Raw genomic sequence first — 17,445 nt, 5'->3', positions numbered from 1 at the left:
GGGGGATGGTGGCACGAAAGGTGGCGTAGTAAGAATAACAATGTAGCCTATTTGCTTTAGGAAATACAAATGTGCATGCAAAGGCAGCTGTATTTTTGGAGGCTCCGGAGCTTCCATCAATATCCACCCCCATGACATATTATTGCAAGCGCTGTCAAATGGGGCTACGTGTTCGGTAAACGAAAGGGGATTATCTTACATTTTTCGGTTCGCAGTTCACATTCAGACCAGCCTTACCCAGTAATAAGAGCCTGTGTGTGGCTTTATAAGCTTGTCTCTCCTTCTGCAGCTCCCTTTCTATCTTTTTATTAGCCTCTCGTTGTGCCTTTTCGTCGATGCGTTGATCTTCAGTCTTGCTGTTGCCCAAACAACCCATCTTCCGTCGCCCTAACCCTTCCTTGTGGAGTCGGAAAAATTGTAAAATATATATCTATATGTGTATATATGTATGTATAGTAAAAAAAAAAAAAAAAAAAAAAAAAAAAAAAAAAATGAAAAAAAAAATAATAAAATAAAATAAAAAAAATTAAATAATAATAAAAAAAAATAGCCTCCGCGGGTGGTGGCTACAAGAAGGGTAGCAGAAGAATGAGGCTAGTGTAAAATAAAAAATATAAAAAAAAAGGAGGGGGGTTAAAAAAAAAAAAAATAAAAAGGAAAATCTCTGCGAGGCTTCTCTCCGTCGGAGGGAGGAATATATGGTCCCCGTTACTATTCCGCTTCAACCCGTTTACAAGCTCACCGACCGGCGAAGGACGACGACTCGACTCCGCGACGAAAATATCAAAAAAACGGACATAAATAAGAGGAGAAAGAGGGGGATTTCAATTTCTGGGAATCCAGTCAACTGTTCCTATCGTGTCTCCAACCCCTCTCTTCTCTCTGTATTTTTTTTTTCTTCTATCTGTCTCTTTAACTCAGCACTGCCTCTCTCTGTGGCACCAGGAAGTAGCCGTGGAAAACAAACCCGCGTTAAACTGTAACAGCCCGCACAGATATCTCATTTTTCCCCCCCTTCTTCTTCTTCTTCTTCTCCTTCCTTCGTTCTTTCTTTCTTCTTCTTCTTCCTTTTTTTTTTTGGTCGTCCTATAAGTCGTGTGGCGGAGTCAGAGGAGCCATTCCCCGGTTTTAGTCCGTCGCTATCCTGCTATCAAAGTGTGATCGGAGAAGGGGTGGAAACCCGGACGCCACAGACGAGAGGGGCTGGGTCTGACCCAAACTGGCAACCCGTTTACACCCACTGCGTGCGCGTGTGCGTGTGTGGGCGTGTGTATGTCTGTTTGTGTGTGTGTGTACCAGAATTTACCTTGTATTTTAATACATGACCTACCAACTACCAACACGTTATACTCAAGTAAAAGTATTACTAAAATAATTAAATAAATGTGGTCATATAGGCCACAGTGGGGCCTGACCCAAACTGGCAACCCGTTTACACCCACTGTGTGTGCGTGTGTGAACCAGGCTTTACCTTTTAATACAATACATGACCTACCAACTACCAACACGTTATACTCAAGTAAAAGTATTACTAAAATAATTAAATAAATGTGGTCATATAGGCCACAGTGGGGCCTAACCCAAACTGGCAACCCATTTACACTGTGTGTGTGTACCAGGCTTTACCTTTTATTAAAATACATGACCTATCATCACATTATGAATGTATTGCTCTGATATTTTATGTAAAAGTGTTACTAAAATAATTAAATAAACGTGGCCATGTAGGCCACTGTGGGGCCTGACCCAAACTGGCAACCCGTTTACACGTGTGTGCGTGTGTGCGTGTGTGAACCAGGCTTTACCTTTTAATACAATACATGACCTACCAACTACCAACACATTATACTAAAGTAAAAGTATTACTAAAATAATTAAATAAATGTGGTCATATAGGCCACAGTGGGGCCTGACCCAAACTGGCAACCCATTTACACTGTGTGTGTGTGTGTGTGTGTGTGTGTGCGTGTGGACCAGGCTTTACCTTTTATTAAAATACATGATCTACCATCACATTATGAATGTATTCCTCTGATATTCAAGTAAAAGTGTTACTAAAATAATTAAATAAACGTGGCCATGTAGGCCACTGTGGGGCCTGACCCAAACTGGCAACCCGTGTAGACTGTCTGTGTACTAGACTTTTTATTAAAATACATGACATACCAACTACCAACACATTACAGAAGTAGTACTCTTATACTCAAGTAAAAGTATCACTAAAATAAGTAAACAAATGTCATTAAGTTTAAGGAAACGCTCAACTCTGACCCAACCTGGCAACCCATTTACAACGTCTGTATGTGTGTGTACCGGGCTTTACCTTTTATTAAAACACATGACATACCAACTACCAACACATTATGGAAGGAGTCGTCTAACACTCAAGTAAAAGTATTACTAAAATAACTAAGCTAATGTCACGTAAAAGGTCACAGCGGGGCCTGGCCCAACCTGGCAACCCATTTACACTCACTGTCTGTCTGTGTACCAGACTTCACCCGTTACTAAAACACACGTCTAGCAACACATTAAGGAAGTAGTACTCTGACAGTCAAGTAAAAGTATTACGAAATTAATAGAGCTAATGCGTCACGTGAAACGCCACAGTGGGGCCTGACCCAACCTGGCAACCCCTTTTACACCAACTGCCTGTGTGTGTGTGCACCAGCGTAGCTAGCAACGTATTATGGAAGTAGTACTCTAATACTTCCTGTTATGTTCTTGTGCAGTCATTGTGCATAAATGTTGTATATCATAGTTAATTTAGAAAGACCAGAGCGCGTGCAAAAGTCACAGAACTTAGACCTTTTATTAATATTATATATACAAAACTATTAGCATCAATATATACTTTCAAGTAGTAACTTGTTGTGCAGAGGAGCCCTTTTAAAAACGATTCATAAATCTATAAATCAACATAGGCTAATTTTACATCGGGTAAAAGTGACAATACTCCCCGAGCTTCAGTGAAGTCTTTTCTTATTCTGGTAATACTGTATTTTGAGCTATATTTTGGTTTATTAATCTGAGCTAACAACTGAAACGATTAAGTGAATGTGTCAAAAGGCCACAATTAGGCTGCATATTATAGTATCTGAGCTACATCAAGCTGGAGAAATGTAAAATATTCAAATATAGTATGTAGTTTCTTTCCTTTCCCCTTAATACTACCTGAAATTAGTATGTTTTTAAGATATTTTCATTCTATAACAAGGCTCATATGTACTTATATACACTTAGCAGATTATATATAAAGTACAAGTATTCAATCATTGTTTGTACAAGTTACAAATTGGAGGTATTTTATGGTATTTTTTCATGCTACTTCGTACTTTTACTCCATTATGTTTCTACTCTGCTACATTTATTCCACAGGTACAGCTTCCTCTTACTTCTACCATTAAAATGAAGGGAATTTCCTTTTTTTAGCTTTAGTATTTGCAGCATTTATCTGAGGATCGGAGCACTTCTGTGGTACAGTATGGTAAAATAGAAAGTTTTAAATATCTTAGAGATGAGTGGACTCAAGCTGAGATACATTTTACAGGAAATGAACAAGGCCTGGAAGGAAGGAAACACATTTTAACATAAGTTTTGTTTTTCCAATTTTCTGCCTTTCAGTTTTAAGCTCTGGACAGTTTTACCTCTTCCGGCCTTTTCTGAAAAGCAAGAATCACAAACTGGTGGAAGTGGGTGACGTATTGAACAGAGCTTATAGAGCCTCACATCAGGCAGTCGATTTCTTAATCTGCATAATGTCATAATTTTCCTTTGCCAGCCCAAACAAAACATAAAAGCCATAATGAAACAGGACATGATAGCGCTGGAGTTCACACACAATAAAAGAATAAAACAATAAGAAAATAAATGCCTCCGTGTATGTTAAGGTTTACAAAACTCAATACTGAGCACAGTAAACTTTACTGCAGATCGATTTCATGACAGGGGCGGAGCTGTACTTTCACTTTCTACTACGAGCTAGAATTACTCCTTACGCCGCTGCATGTAATTGTGTAAAAACACCACGTTCAAAATATAGTTGTGTATTAAAGGATAAATACCCTTTTGGGTTGAACTGTCCCTTTTAGAGTGTATTATAAATTAGCCGTAAGCAGCATTTATTGTGGTTCTTTACTTTACTTCATATACTGTGTATAGCTGCAACGTAACAAGTAATGTGGAAAACTACTATAGTACATGCACTTCGAACTTGTGCTGTACTTGTGGGTAGAACTCTCAACTCTGTTTACACAGAAACGATACTTTCGACACTTTCTTTAGATACGGGGAGGATGCATGGTTTTAAATGTGAACTGTAACTACTGTAATTTAGAATTAATTAATACAACGTATACTTCAGATTTTAGGGTCCAAACACAACCAGATGGAACAGTAAACAGTTGTTTACACTGCATCTCTGTTAATAAAAATATAATTATTTCTGGTGCATAATGAGTACTTTTACCTTTGACACTTACAGTTTTTTTTTTTTAGATAATATCAACTACTACTATATTGCTGTAAGTACAGTAGAATAACAAGTAGAGGCTTAAACGTCCATTGGACCAGTGAAAACCAAGTTGAGGATAAGGAATAGGTCTTCAACAGGGGGTCTGTGGAAGTACTGCAGGGAGGTTCACAAAATCTTTGGTTGAATGGACATTTTATATATAAATATATATATTTTTTAACTTTTCCCTCACAAATTTAAATTTCTCTAAGTACATTATCATGAATCCAACATATTTTAGTAAAGGGATAAATGAGAAGACGGATGTAATCTTTCAGTCTGCAGTAGCTGTCTCAACAGCGCACCGTTTCACACGGAGCGCCACATTAGCCGAGACCTGTCAATCAGAGCCTCCTGTACACATTAGGCCCCGCCCCCATAGCTGCTGAGCCAATCACGAGGCCGCATATTACATGTTGACTCTGTCACGTTCCCCGCGATTGGCCGAGAGCCTGTTCAGTCTCCAGGTGAAATCCCAGACTCATGCTACAGTATTAGCAGAAGAGAAGCTAACAGTGTAGCTAGCTCCCATCAGCCAACTACTGAGGCCTAAATGTTTTGGTGATTCACTGTTCCTGCTACATTTAGCTATGTTTAAACTTAATACTTGAATCTGTCAATTAATTAATCAATTAATTTTGTAGATAAGTGAATATTTGAACCTGTGTATTATTCGAATAGCTTAATATTGAATGCAGAATAATGTATATTTATAAATAGCACTAGGCCGAGTTTAATATAGATCACATATAGTAAGTAGGGGGTCCCTACTTCATCTCTCCATCAGTTTGGGGTCCTTGGTCTGAAAAACATTGAAGACCTCTGTTTTAAGGGTTTTTGGGGCAAATTTAATTTAATTAAAAATTAAAAAAGGAAGAAAAAAACATTTTAACCTGGTCTGTTTAATTTTCTTTTTGTCTTTTCTTATTGATCACCTGACGTTTTTATCACTTCAGACCTCTTTAAAGAATCATTATTAGTCAGACTGGGAGACACAGTCGGGGCTTGACGAAATTGGCCAATAAAATTTAGCGATAAATGCTATTGGCTTTGCCTCGTGCAGCCTGATAACACAATCACCATGGGTTCAGCCCTTATCCTAATTTTTCCTTACAAAGAGTCGAAATTAAAAGGCAAACAGCACATATTCTTACCGTCAAATTCTAGATATACCGTAAGACACCATCATCGACGCAACCGCAAAAGTCCAAACAACAGCGCAAAAATATGCTAAAAATACCTTTAGACAATAAAAAACGATACGGCCCTGTGTATTTTAAGATTTACGAAACTCTGTGCTGAGCACACTATCGGTCTTACAGCCATGTTTGCTGGGGACACAGTTAACACACCTGCCTGGCATACTGTATGCCCCACTTCAGCAAACAGAAAGAGATGTTAAGGATAAATAATTGCTTAGCGCAATGCCCTCTTTACTCATAGATGTTTACATGCCAAAGTCGAGCAAATGAATCAACCCAAAGCTATAGACCACCGCTGCACGAGGGATTTTATCTAGACTTCACTTTGAGAATAACTTTTACTTAGTATCTGGTCAGATAAATCATCAGGGTTTCAAACAATCCTGAGCTAATGACTAAAATGTTGTAAAAAAAACAACAACAAAAACAAACAAACAAAAAAAAAAAGCAGGGCATGTGTGTAGCAAGTGAGAAGGAAACAGAAAAAGTGTCTCCGTCGTGAGCATTGTCTGACATTTACGTTGAGCGTGTGGCTGCTTCCTCTTCAACCAAAATGGGGTGTGGGTTCCTTGAGGTTGAGACATTTCAGTAAGCAGGGCCGCTCTTCACGTTCTAGACGTCACCTAAAAACGAGTCGCCTGCATTTAGCCGCGCCGTCTCTGTGAATCCCGTCTTTTTCATTCAGCTGACAACACACGGCAGGCCCCACGCTTGAGCTAACGCTAAGCTAACTGACAATGCCACTCATTCAGCTCCTGAAAACCAATACAGGCGTGCATCGGAATCACTCATAGATCACTTGGGAGGGGTGGTGGTGGTGGTGGTGGTGGTGATGGTGCTGGTGGGAGGGGGGGTGAGGTTATTTGTGTAACATATAACAAGGAATCTGCTGTTATTGTATCTATTATGCAAACACAATGCAAATACTAGTTTCCTGCAGCCAAACTGGCACAACAAAGTTGTGCAGCATGCAAATCGAGCTTGAAGCCCTCATTGCACCTATGGTGGTGTGACAATATTACCACCATCAATACCCCATCAGCCACAGCAAGAGAGAGAGAGAGAGAGAGAGAGAAAATCCAGTCTCCCCACTTTAGGAAGCAAGGTCAATCCGAGTGACTGGCCCACATCACTCTCTAGTGGTTCGAGGCAGCATCGCATGTGTGCCACTGTCAGCCTCCTATGAATGATACACAAGGAGGTTTTTTCTGCTGCATAAATTATGGCCCTTTTTAGGAAGTGCTGTCTGATATTTATATTTAGCTCACCGTGGCTTCCTCTTAACCCGGCTAAAAACGGCGTGTCACCGCTAATTTTTATTTTAAGTATCTTTAAGTTTCGCTTTAAATGCAGTTTTTTGTTTGTCGCTCCTTCGCACAATGCTTCATTTTCACACGCACACTCCTGATTGGGAGATCTTTATCTGCACTGTTTATTTTTAGTGTTAACTTTTATTTTACGGGGGTTTTACACAAGACAAAGACAGCAGACGGGGTTAGTTTTTACAAATAGGTGCTGAAGTTACTGAAGGTTTAACTTATTTAATCCATATTTAATTTAAAAAAAAGGCACAATTTCATGTTTCTCACCTTTCAAATATGAATATCTACTGTCATTTCTGTTCCTACACTTACATTTTCTTTTATTTTGTAGGATTTTATATGAAAATACACCAGATGAGGTTCATTTGTAACAAATTAGTCCTAAAATCCATTCATTCAAGTCATTTGAAAGCCATATTTAATGAAAAATACCAAAACTTCGCTGGTTCCTGCTTTTCAGAAAAGAATATTTACTGTATTTCGTGGTCTTATATGACAGTAAGGTGAAAATCTTTGAGTACTGGACGTCAATTCATTTCCTACTTGTTAGATATGATTATCTCCCGTCACATTTTCCTTAACTTTGTAGGGTTTTATATGAAAGACAAGGTTCATTCATAACAAATTAGTCCTGAAATTCATTCATTCAAGTCATTTAAAAGCCATATTTAATCAAAAACTTCACTGGTTCCCGCTTTTCAGAGAAGAATATGTGCTTTATTTCTTTGTCTTATATGACAGTAAGCTGAAAATCTTTGAGTGCTGGACGTCAATTCATTTCTCACTTCAGATATGAATATCTCCCGACTCCCGACAGATCTTTTCTGTTCCTACACTTAGAGTTTATTTTATTTTGTAGGGTTTTATATGAAAATACACCAGACAGGGTTCATTCATAGCAAATTAGTCCCCAAATTCATTTGCTGAAGTCATTTAAAAGTCATATTTAATAAAAAAAAAAAAACTTCACTGGTTCCCACTTTTCAGAAAAGAATATTTACTGTGGTTCTTGGTCTTATATGACAGTAAAATGCCCCTAATTTATATAAATCTGATGCATTATTTTAATGGTGAGTTAACAAAAATGTCCAAAATGTGTTTTTTGTACTGTGCCAACTACTCTCTACACATTAACTAATGTATTAAGTGGAATAATTGTACTAAAATAGACCCAGTTTCACGATACAGGAGTTAAGCTGCCTTCAAGTACAGCTTGTAATTTAGAGTTCTAGACGTTGGAAGCTGAGATATATGCTCACGTACCAGGTTATTAGGTACGCTAGTGAAAACAAATGCTAAATCCCTCGTCATGACGGTGATAATGTTCAGTTTACATTGAAACAGCATCAGAAAGGTGTTAATTCAGCTGTGGTTTCACTTTGGAGGCTGTGGTTTGTGGAACTATTGAACTGTTCTTTATTGTACCAGCAAATGTTTCTATTATTTAGTTCACTATGGGCCAGTGACGCTGTCTCTGCATTGTACAACATTGTAACGCTAATAAGGGAAGATTTATTTTATTAGAGTACAGTGGGTTTCACGAGTTTCCCTTATATGTTGGCAGGTGAGTGTATTCTTCTTCTGACAAAGTCCGAAAATTTTTTGTTTTTCCATCATGTTTAGACCCATAGTGTTGCTCGTGTTGCAAAATGTCAACCGCACCACTAGTGGCCCTTAAACATAGCTGCTAATAAGTCCTCAACAATGCACAATTGCATTTTGCACGCGTAATGAATAAATGCTTTCATTGTACACTTGCTCGCCACTTCTTTACGTACACTAAGTCCTTATTTATGACCGTTATAATGTTCAGTTTAGGCTGAAACAGCATCAGAAAGGTGGCACCTCGACCGAATGATCATTGTGGAGGATGTGGTTTGTGGTGCTGTTAAACTGGATTAAATAGTAAAGTGGCTAAAACGGGGGTTGTCAAAATAACAGAAGCACGTTTCATTAGTAAAACAACAGCCTCCACAATGAAAACACAGCTGAATCAACAGATTATTTTAAACTAATGTTGAATACTTTCCCGAAGCTAAGCTTTAGTGCCGGACTATCATATTAGAACACAGGTCTTCAACAGGGGGTCCTAAAGGGTCCGTGACCCCAAGTGGATCTGTGGAGGTACTGCAAGGGGGGGGGTCGCAAAATCTTCGGTTGATTAGACATTGATATTAACTTTCCCACGCAAATTTGTTTTTCTTAAATACATTAAAATGTTATTCCAACATCGAGACCTGTCGATCTAAGCTTCCTGTACACAGTAAGCCCCGCCCCTATCGCTGCTGAGCCAATCACAAAGCTGCATATTGCACACTGACTTTGTAAGGCTCTCAGCAATAGGCCGAGAGCCTGTTCAGTCCCCAGATGAATTCCCACACACAAGTCACAAAACTAGCAGAAGAGAAGCTAAATACTGAGGCCTTAATGTTTAAACTTGAATCTGTCAATTAATTAATCAATTAATTTCATAGAAAAATTAACATTTGAACCTGTGTATTGTTTTAATAGCTTAATATCGAATGTAATGATGTATATTTATAAATATATAACACATATAGTAGGTAGGGGGCCCCTACTTAATCCCTCCATCAGTTTGAGGGTCCTTGGTCTGAAAACCGTTAAAGACCCCTGTATTAGAATACATTCATTTTCATTTCTGTACCTAATGTTTTGGCAAGTGAGCCAATCTTTAGGCTTTCTGGCTGGGTTAAGATCATGACAAATGTACTGCGACAACAAATATAACAATAAGTGACACTTAAAAGAGTGGTTTTCCTGCACATAAACCTTCTCCACGTATTTACTGGCCCAGACTTTAATCGAAGCATGCGCTGTATAAACGCGGCACGCATCCAAACGATATCCGGCTAAAATTAGCCTCCCTGATCGTTTTATTATCATTATTATTTTTCTTCTCCTCCTTCTAGAGCTGGAAATAACTTTTTTACAGCCCTCTCTGTAGGGGCAGGCGCTCTTGATAAAGCTTTGAACGACACAGTAAGCAAAACTTGAAGAACGGGCTCGGACCAGCGTCCTTTGAACGTGGCGTGGCTGTGTCACTTTTGATTGAAGCTGATACAACTATCGAGACCATTCGCATCGCGGGCCTCGCTATCGGCACCATAAATATGACAATATCTCGCACTCGGGTACCTCCTGTTGGCCGTTACGTTAAACTGGGAGCGCGGTGGAGCCGGTGGCAAAGTTCAGCACTGGTCAATGATAAAACCCAGCTAGACAGAAGCAAAGTTCACCTGACTCTACGAGTGTTTACGGGCGGACGGCCCGTGTGCCTCTGCGGTGGATGAGTTTGCGGCAAGCGGCACGCGAAAAACAAAACATGACAGCTAGTAGTTTCTGTCAGACCTACAGCATAGCTAGCAGCCTGTTGTTCAGGCTCGCGGAGGTGATAAGGCCCCGAGATATGAAACCGTCAGTTAAGGACATCTAGGAAAGCTGTGACAGATCATTATCGCAGACGTGTGCAGATTCTGCTCCAAGAGGCCGAACAATAAAGTCACTTCCTCTGTAAGAAATAATAGGAACTCGGCTTCCAGCTCCCATGTCTGTGGTGAAGTTTTAAAGTCTATTAAAGGACAGTTTCTGAATGGACTCCCGTTTAAACATGTTAAACAGGAGCGACCAGGAGCTCATATAATACCACACTGATCGGAGACGTAGATTTGAACACACACACACAAAAAGGAAACACTCACTAGGTACAGAACACATCTTATTATGACAACCCTGCCCTAAATTTTAGCTTCACAACCATTGTAATGTTCCGTTTAGGTTTAGACGGTATCAGGAAGTTGTCTGTAGTTTGTGGTGCTGTTAAACTCTAAAGCGTCTCTGTTATTTAGGTTGACAGAATAACAGAAACACAACAAAATCAACAGCTGTCTTGTTGTTTTCCCATAAATCCTGAACACCACAACCTACACGAAGCTAAGATTTAATGCATGACTGTTGTATTTGAATCCCTAATTAACTGGCAAGCGAGTTCGTTTCCAGTGCCTAATACACAATATTACAACTGTATTTGAAAGCAACTTAACTTAACTCGCAAAATCTTTGGTTGATTAGATGTTTTTTTGTATATTTTTCACATTTTCCCCACAAATTTAAATTTCTTTACATACACATTAACATGAATCCAACATATTTTAGTAAATAGATAAAGGATAGCTTAATAGTGAATGCAAAATGATAATAATGATGTATATTTATAAATAGCACTAGACTGAGTTTGATATAGAACACAGATAGTAGGTAGAGGGTCCCTACTTAATCTCTCCATCAGTTTGGGGTCCTGACGTAGACAATTATCTTCGTACTATCATATAAGACCAAGAAATACAGTAAATATTTATTAAATGTATCAGTATAATTGATTAAATGTGACTTAATCTTCCAGTCATTTCATATATTATCTGGTGTATTTTCATATGAAACCTTACAAAATAAAAGAAAATATATGTGTGTGTGCCATTTATCGTTGCACCGAATTCGACTGAAGACCATTCATCTCATCAGTTCATCACTTCCACATTCATACAATTCTCAAATCCAAAACAATCTGAGGCCCGTAATAGAACGGGCCTTTATTATTTTATGCAGGAATCTCTCCAGGGAGCTGTGACTACGTCTAAAAATAAAAACATCACCTGTCAACATGCGCAGCACGGTGGAAGAAAGCAAAAAAAAAAACAAAAAAAACACACACAAACATCACTAAAACCGGCTCAAAGTGCACGCGTTCCTTATTACCATCGTTTAACTAAATACCTGCAGCGAATACAAACAGATAAAGTGACCCAGATTGGCTAACATACGTCGCCCTGAAATGTAACACTATTTGAAAGGTGTCCACTTTCAGAGGAACACAAACCACCCCAGTTCTCTGGCGTGCAACAGGAGTCCTGCCGAAGACCTGCGGGGTATAAAGGTCTCTTAAAGAAAACCCAGAAGTTGCTGGTGGCGAGGCCCCGCCGCGTGCTCCGGTACACTCGCTTCCCAAAATAACTGTGATTCCACAGCGGCGAAGAAAGCCTCCCCGAAAACCGCAGTGACACGCCGGAGTGAGTGTGGCGCGGGTCAGACGCGCCTCGTACGGCTTCACAGCGCTAGCTCATGGAGGAACGTATGACACTTCCCTGTGTGACTTCATTAGGATGAGCCATTTCTTCCTGTGTGTAATTAGTGGGAGCTGTTTACTCAGGAAATTAAACTGGTGGCCATTTATTATAGCGGGGGGGGGGGGGGGAAGCAGAGCACTTTTTTGAAGCAGAGCGAGCACATGGCGCGTCCAGCGTGAGCGCGAAGAGGACGAGGTGTGCCGTTGTTGTAAATGCGTCGACGTTTAGAGCGTTGCTCCGCGGAAAGATGAGCAGCTGCTGCGCTAATTCGACTGTTTGTGGCTGTGCTCTCAAACGTGGCGGCAGAGGGAGTTTTCAGAAAGTAAATACACGAAGGTGTTACATTCCTGTTCTTTTTAATGTCCTGACCTGCTCTTTTGGGGGAAGCAGAGACCTGGAGGCCTGTTAGAGCCTCCACCTGAACACAACAAACGATTATATGTATAAGGATTAGAATTTGTAACCTACGTGCACCGATCAGGCGTAACATTATGACCACCTTCCTTATATCGTGTAGTTCCTCACAGTTGTGAGTCTTTAGAGAATGGACATGGGTCTTCTGACGGTGTCTGGCTACAGGATGTTGTTAGTGGGGGGGCCTTTGGGTCCTATGGGTTGAGGGGAGGGGCCTCTGTGGATCATCCCACAGATTTTTACTTGATCAGTTTTAGTGAATATCATGTTTGTTTTGGAGTGGTTCCTAAACCCTTATGAGTGAGTGTGTGTGTTTGTGCATCCTGCTGAGGATGGCTGCTCCCATCAGGAAGTGTCATTGCTATTGGGTGGGGGCGCCTGGTCTGGTCTAGGCTGGTGCTACATGTCTAAGCAGCATCCGTGCGTATGCCAGGTCCAAACCAGCAGAATGTGGAACGGTCACAACATGGTCAACGTTAGTAACGTCTCCTGTCGGTGGTTTTAATGTTGTGGCTGATCGGTGTGCATACACACGATGCGATGAGCTTAAACCACTAAAAGCTACTAAACTACGCTTCCTTCCAACACCCTGACTGATGCCTTAAACTTCTTATTTACAGCAGATGAAAATCCGGTTTGTATGAATCAAATGAGTGGAGCTTTGATCAGGAAATGTTTTGCATCTTTTTCAATCTGTGAATCCATCCATATTATACATTTATTCAAATCGTCCGTGGTTGAAAAACAAACAGATTCCACTACCCTCCAACCATCCCACGACAAAACAAATGACGATGCTCTCCGTACAGCTTGTATCCTGAACCTTATTTGAGTGTTTTACAGAACTGATCAAGGGCGCGAACAAAAATCTGACGGAGCGACTCTCCAGAAAGCTTCGCTGAGTATTTACTTCTTAAGACATCGCACTTAACTACGGGACGCTTTAACTCTGCCACACCATAAAGACGAAAACAGCAATCTATGGATTCCCACGTGTTTGATTCAGCATACAAAGCCAACGCGTCTGTGCGTTCTCTGGACACCTTTACACGACTACGATATACAAACCGGACTGTAAATGTGTCACGGCGATTCAAACGTTTTTATTGGTCACACCGAGCTATCATCCTACACTCAGCTATGCTATATAATAAAGCGTGGCATGCATTCGCTTATGGAAAGGCCTTACTGTAAATGTGGGATAGTTTGACAAAGGGTCATTTATCATGTGTTATAATATACTGTAGTATTCTATACTGGTTGCCAGAGTAAACACGATCCTATATTGAAAAGCTACAGTAAATCTTTGCATATTTGAGCCTCTTAACCTACTACACTCTATGTTATACTCCTCATTGTCCTGTACACATTCTCCCATGCGACGAACCGCCGTACCACACAACATGATGGAGTTACTGACTGAATAAAGGTCCTGTAAAGGTGCCACGGTTAATTTAAAATGCTATTTCTGTTGATGGTGAATTGCATTATATATCACATTATGCTACGCAGGCTTTCAAAGTATACCAAAAGCTGTGGTCTATTTATAGCACATCTTTGTATACCAGAGCTTCTCAAACTACTCTACTCATTATTACCCCGTACAACCACACAGCGCTGTGCGTGTATTTAGCAAACGACCTTATTGTAAATGTGCAACCCTTTGGCAAAATACAATATTTTATCTATTATATTAGGCTATACGAGGCTACACTGATTTTTTTTTAGAGTAGCATATAGCCAAAAGGTTTAGTACACTATTCAGCTATAATCTAATACTTGTACTTGTACATCCTTTCGCATTATACTATAACTCACTATATCACACTACACTGTACCACACAATTTGGTACTGTTATTTATTTAAAAACATCCCCACGTAGACTCTGTATTGTGCTTCAACCTTACGTAACGTGTGCGTGACTACTTTGCGTTTATTCACTGAAAGAAGTTTTACAGTAACGGTGCAGCAGCCTAATCAAAATGCCATTTTGTTTTGTTTGTGAGTTTGTGGCTAAATGTCACTCTATACAAAAACACAAGTATACTAAGACATGGCTCAGGAGCTTAAAAACTAAAAAGTATAAACCACAGAACTGTAGTTATTAACACAAACTGTACTGTAACTGTGGAACCAAACCTGACCCTATGGCCAAACACTAAGTGGCCTTTTTATAGTAAATCTTTGTATACCACATTCCTCTATCCAACACTATACTCTACTACACAACATGGTAGATGTATCGACAAAAGAATATGTCTCGTAAAGGTGCAGCAGCTCGTCAGAATGCTATTTTATACTGTCTGAACTGAAAACTAAACATAACTGTACACTGAAATCCCTGCGCACACCTACTGTACTATGGCTTCTTATATTGAAGGAAAAAGAGTAAATGCACTGCACGTACATACTATGGAATATGTGCAATCGCCTACACCACACAGCTCTCCTTTGCTGCACTATATGTTTATTTACTGTAAAAATAAAAGCGGTTAAACGGTCCACGCTGCACACAGAGGCTGCGTTTGTGCCCTAACCCCAACTAAACTGAGTCTTTATGCCACTTTACTCGCTCTCAGCTATATTATACTCTTCTATTTATATATAAACAAGTGGAAATGCACCAGCTAGTCACTAACTATGCTGTAGTAGTTGAGAGGTAAGCGTGGGGACCCACTGAGGTCCCTCTACGTTGCGCGCTCATGTTGGATCTCCAAATTTCCTTACGATCCTAAACGTAACATTAAGAGGACGCCAGGCCCATGTTCATCATTTGTCATTGACAGCCGCAGGGGGGTTAGTGTTTACGGCCAAGTCAACAGATGTGGCAAACAGGCCTCACCAGAGCAGTGACATAATTTCTGGAAAAGGCCGGCCACCGTTTTTTTTTTTTTCCTGGTTTCTAATAATAAAAACGTATTCATGTTCTTACAACAACAGAGAGGGACACAACCTACCGAGCAGCAGCAGCCGATGCGTCTGTTTGTACTCCCGTTTGAGCTCCTTCAGCGCCCTGTCAATACTCTTACTGACTTTCTTCGCCTCCTTCTCGGCCTCCTTCTCCTCCACTAGCAATTTGTCCCAGTTTTTCTGCTTTTGGGTGCTAGTCTTTTGCAGCAGCTGCAAGCGTCGGCCGCGGTCCTTTCCCGTCCCCTTACCGCTACCTCCTCCTCCGCCACCTCCACCTCCACCGACAACACTACCAACACCGCCGCCGCCACCGCCGCCTCCTCCTCCACCACCGCCGCCGCCGCCACCACCACCACCTCCGTTTTGTATAAGCACACCGTCGGTGCCGGTGTCTCCACGGCGGTGCTCCCCGGCCGGGAGCCTGGCAGGGTCCCCGGGGCGCACCAGGCCGCCACCGCCGCCGCGTAGCGACGAAGTCTCCCCGCATCCCCCGGTGTCCTCCTGGCGAGATCCCCCGGCGCGGGTCGGCACGGCGGCGTCCGGAGGCTGGTCCGAGTCCGAGGTAGCGTTGGAGATAGAGCCGCTCAGGTCCCCGAAGAGCCGGGGACGCAAACTGTAGCACAGCCCCATGTTGAAACCAATATTTGTCTGTGAATGTGATTTCTCATAAATTAAAATATCCCCCCAAAAAAATCGCAGTTGCGCCACCAGCCCTAACGAGCCATCGTCACATTGGAGCTCCAGCGGTGCGATTTAAGTCCGAGTTCGAGCCGAAAATGTGAATGAATTATGCTCCGACATTTGCTATATGTCATTTTGCATTTTCCCCAGTCAGCCTTCGCTTCGTAGTTAGTGGATCACCTGATCCTTTAGTGGACACTGCGGGTCCACCTTACCGTAAGTAACCAAAAGCACAACCTTGGAGAAAAAACGCGTCTATCCGCTGCGCAGACAGTCGACAATCTGACTGCACAGTTGTTAGGTGCAATGCACAGCACGTCATATTACTACAGTATGGCCATTTCGAGAATGCTGGTCATGATTTTCATTCCTCACATTTCATGCCTGCATGTCTGAGGCGGTAGGTGTCTCCTTGTTTTATTTTAAGACGCATGCATTCCTTTATTTGGCCTAGTGAAGATTTCTTTAAGCCGACACAGACCGCACGCAGAGAAACTGAAAATATAATGATTTTCATTTTCATTATTATTATTATTATTATTATTTGTTACATAATATAATTTAACACCAATTTGACTTCGCCCTTTAATAATTTGTTTTTATATTTTATTAATTTCCAAATGTCATGTTAGATTTTTTTTTTAGACTCAAATTATTACTAGATGGTGCTCAAAAAAAACAAGCAATGTTTTGAATTCAACTTTTATGGTTTAGAGCAGATTTCAATTAAATTTTGTTTAAACAGAGTCAGTAACGATACAAACTGTCTCAAAAACCAAGAGTCTGAAACCTCCAGAGGAAACACTGAGGAGATGGTGGCAAAGAAAAACTCCCTTTTAATGGATATAAACTTTGAGCAGACGGTTGAGTCTCTATGAAAGGCTTTGGGTGCGAGGAAAACCCCCTATTAACTGTAAGAAACCTTAAGCAGAACCTCAAGCAAAATAAAACTCCCTTGAGCAGCAGACTCACTGGTTTGGGCTCTAACCGACTGGTGACAAAAAGAAAAACCTCAAAGAAAACAACCCTAAACAGGGCTTTCTGTACAAGCAGATCTGTACCCCACATCACTTATCTGTTCCCATGCAGCCATCTTCTTTCCTACAGTTTATGGTGAATCAGAACGCAACATGATGCTGTTTCCCGGCTGTGGTTCACATATAAAATAATCATATCACCAGGGACCTTTGTGACATGCAGACTATAATTAGTGAAGGGTCAGGAACTCACTGACTTCCTGTGGTATAAAGGCCAACGTCAC

The 17,445-nt window shown here is 40.8% G+C and overlaps 1 protein-coding gene across 1 annotated transcript in view; it reads right to left on the bottom strand.

Moving 5' to 3' along the window:
- The window catches only part of LOC125010400 (guanine nucleotide-binding protein G(olf) subunit alpha-like), a 51,828-nt gene extending 35,331 nt beyond the window's left edge, over window positions 1–16,497 (bottom strand). The window contains exon 1 of the mRNA XM_047588991.1: window positions 15,551–16,497. Within this exon, the coding sequence (XP_047444947.1) occupies window positions 15,551–16,133 (583 nt within the window). The 5' untranslated portion in view covers window positions 16,134–16,497. The remainder of the gene's footprint in view (window positions 1–15,550) is intronic.
- Window positions 16,498–17,445: the final 948 nt, after the last annotated feature.

This window comes from Mugil cephalus, chromosome 7 (genome assembly GCF_022458985.1).
Source record: "Mugil cephalus isolate CIBA_MC_2020 chromosome 7, CIBA_Mcephalus_1.1, whole genome shotgun sequence".
Lineage (NCBI taxonomy): Eukaryota > Metazoa > Chordata > Actinopteri > Mugiliformes > Mugilidae > Mugil > Mugil cephalus.
This window is presented reverse-complemented; position numbering and strand designations above follow the sequence as displayed.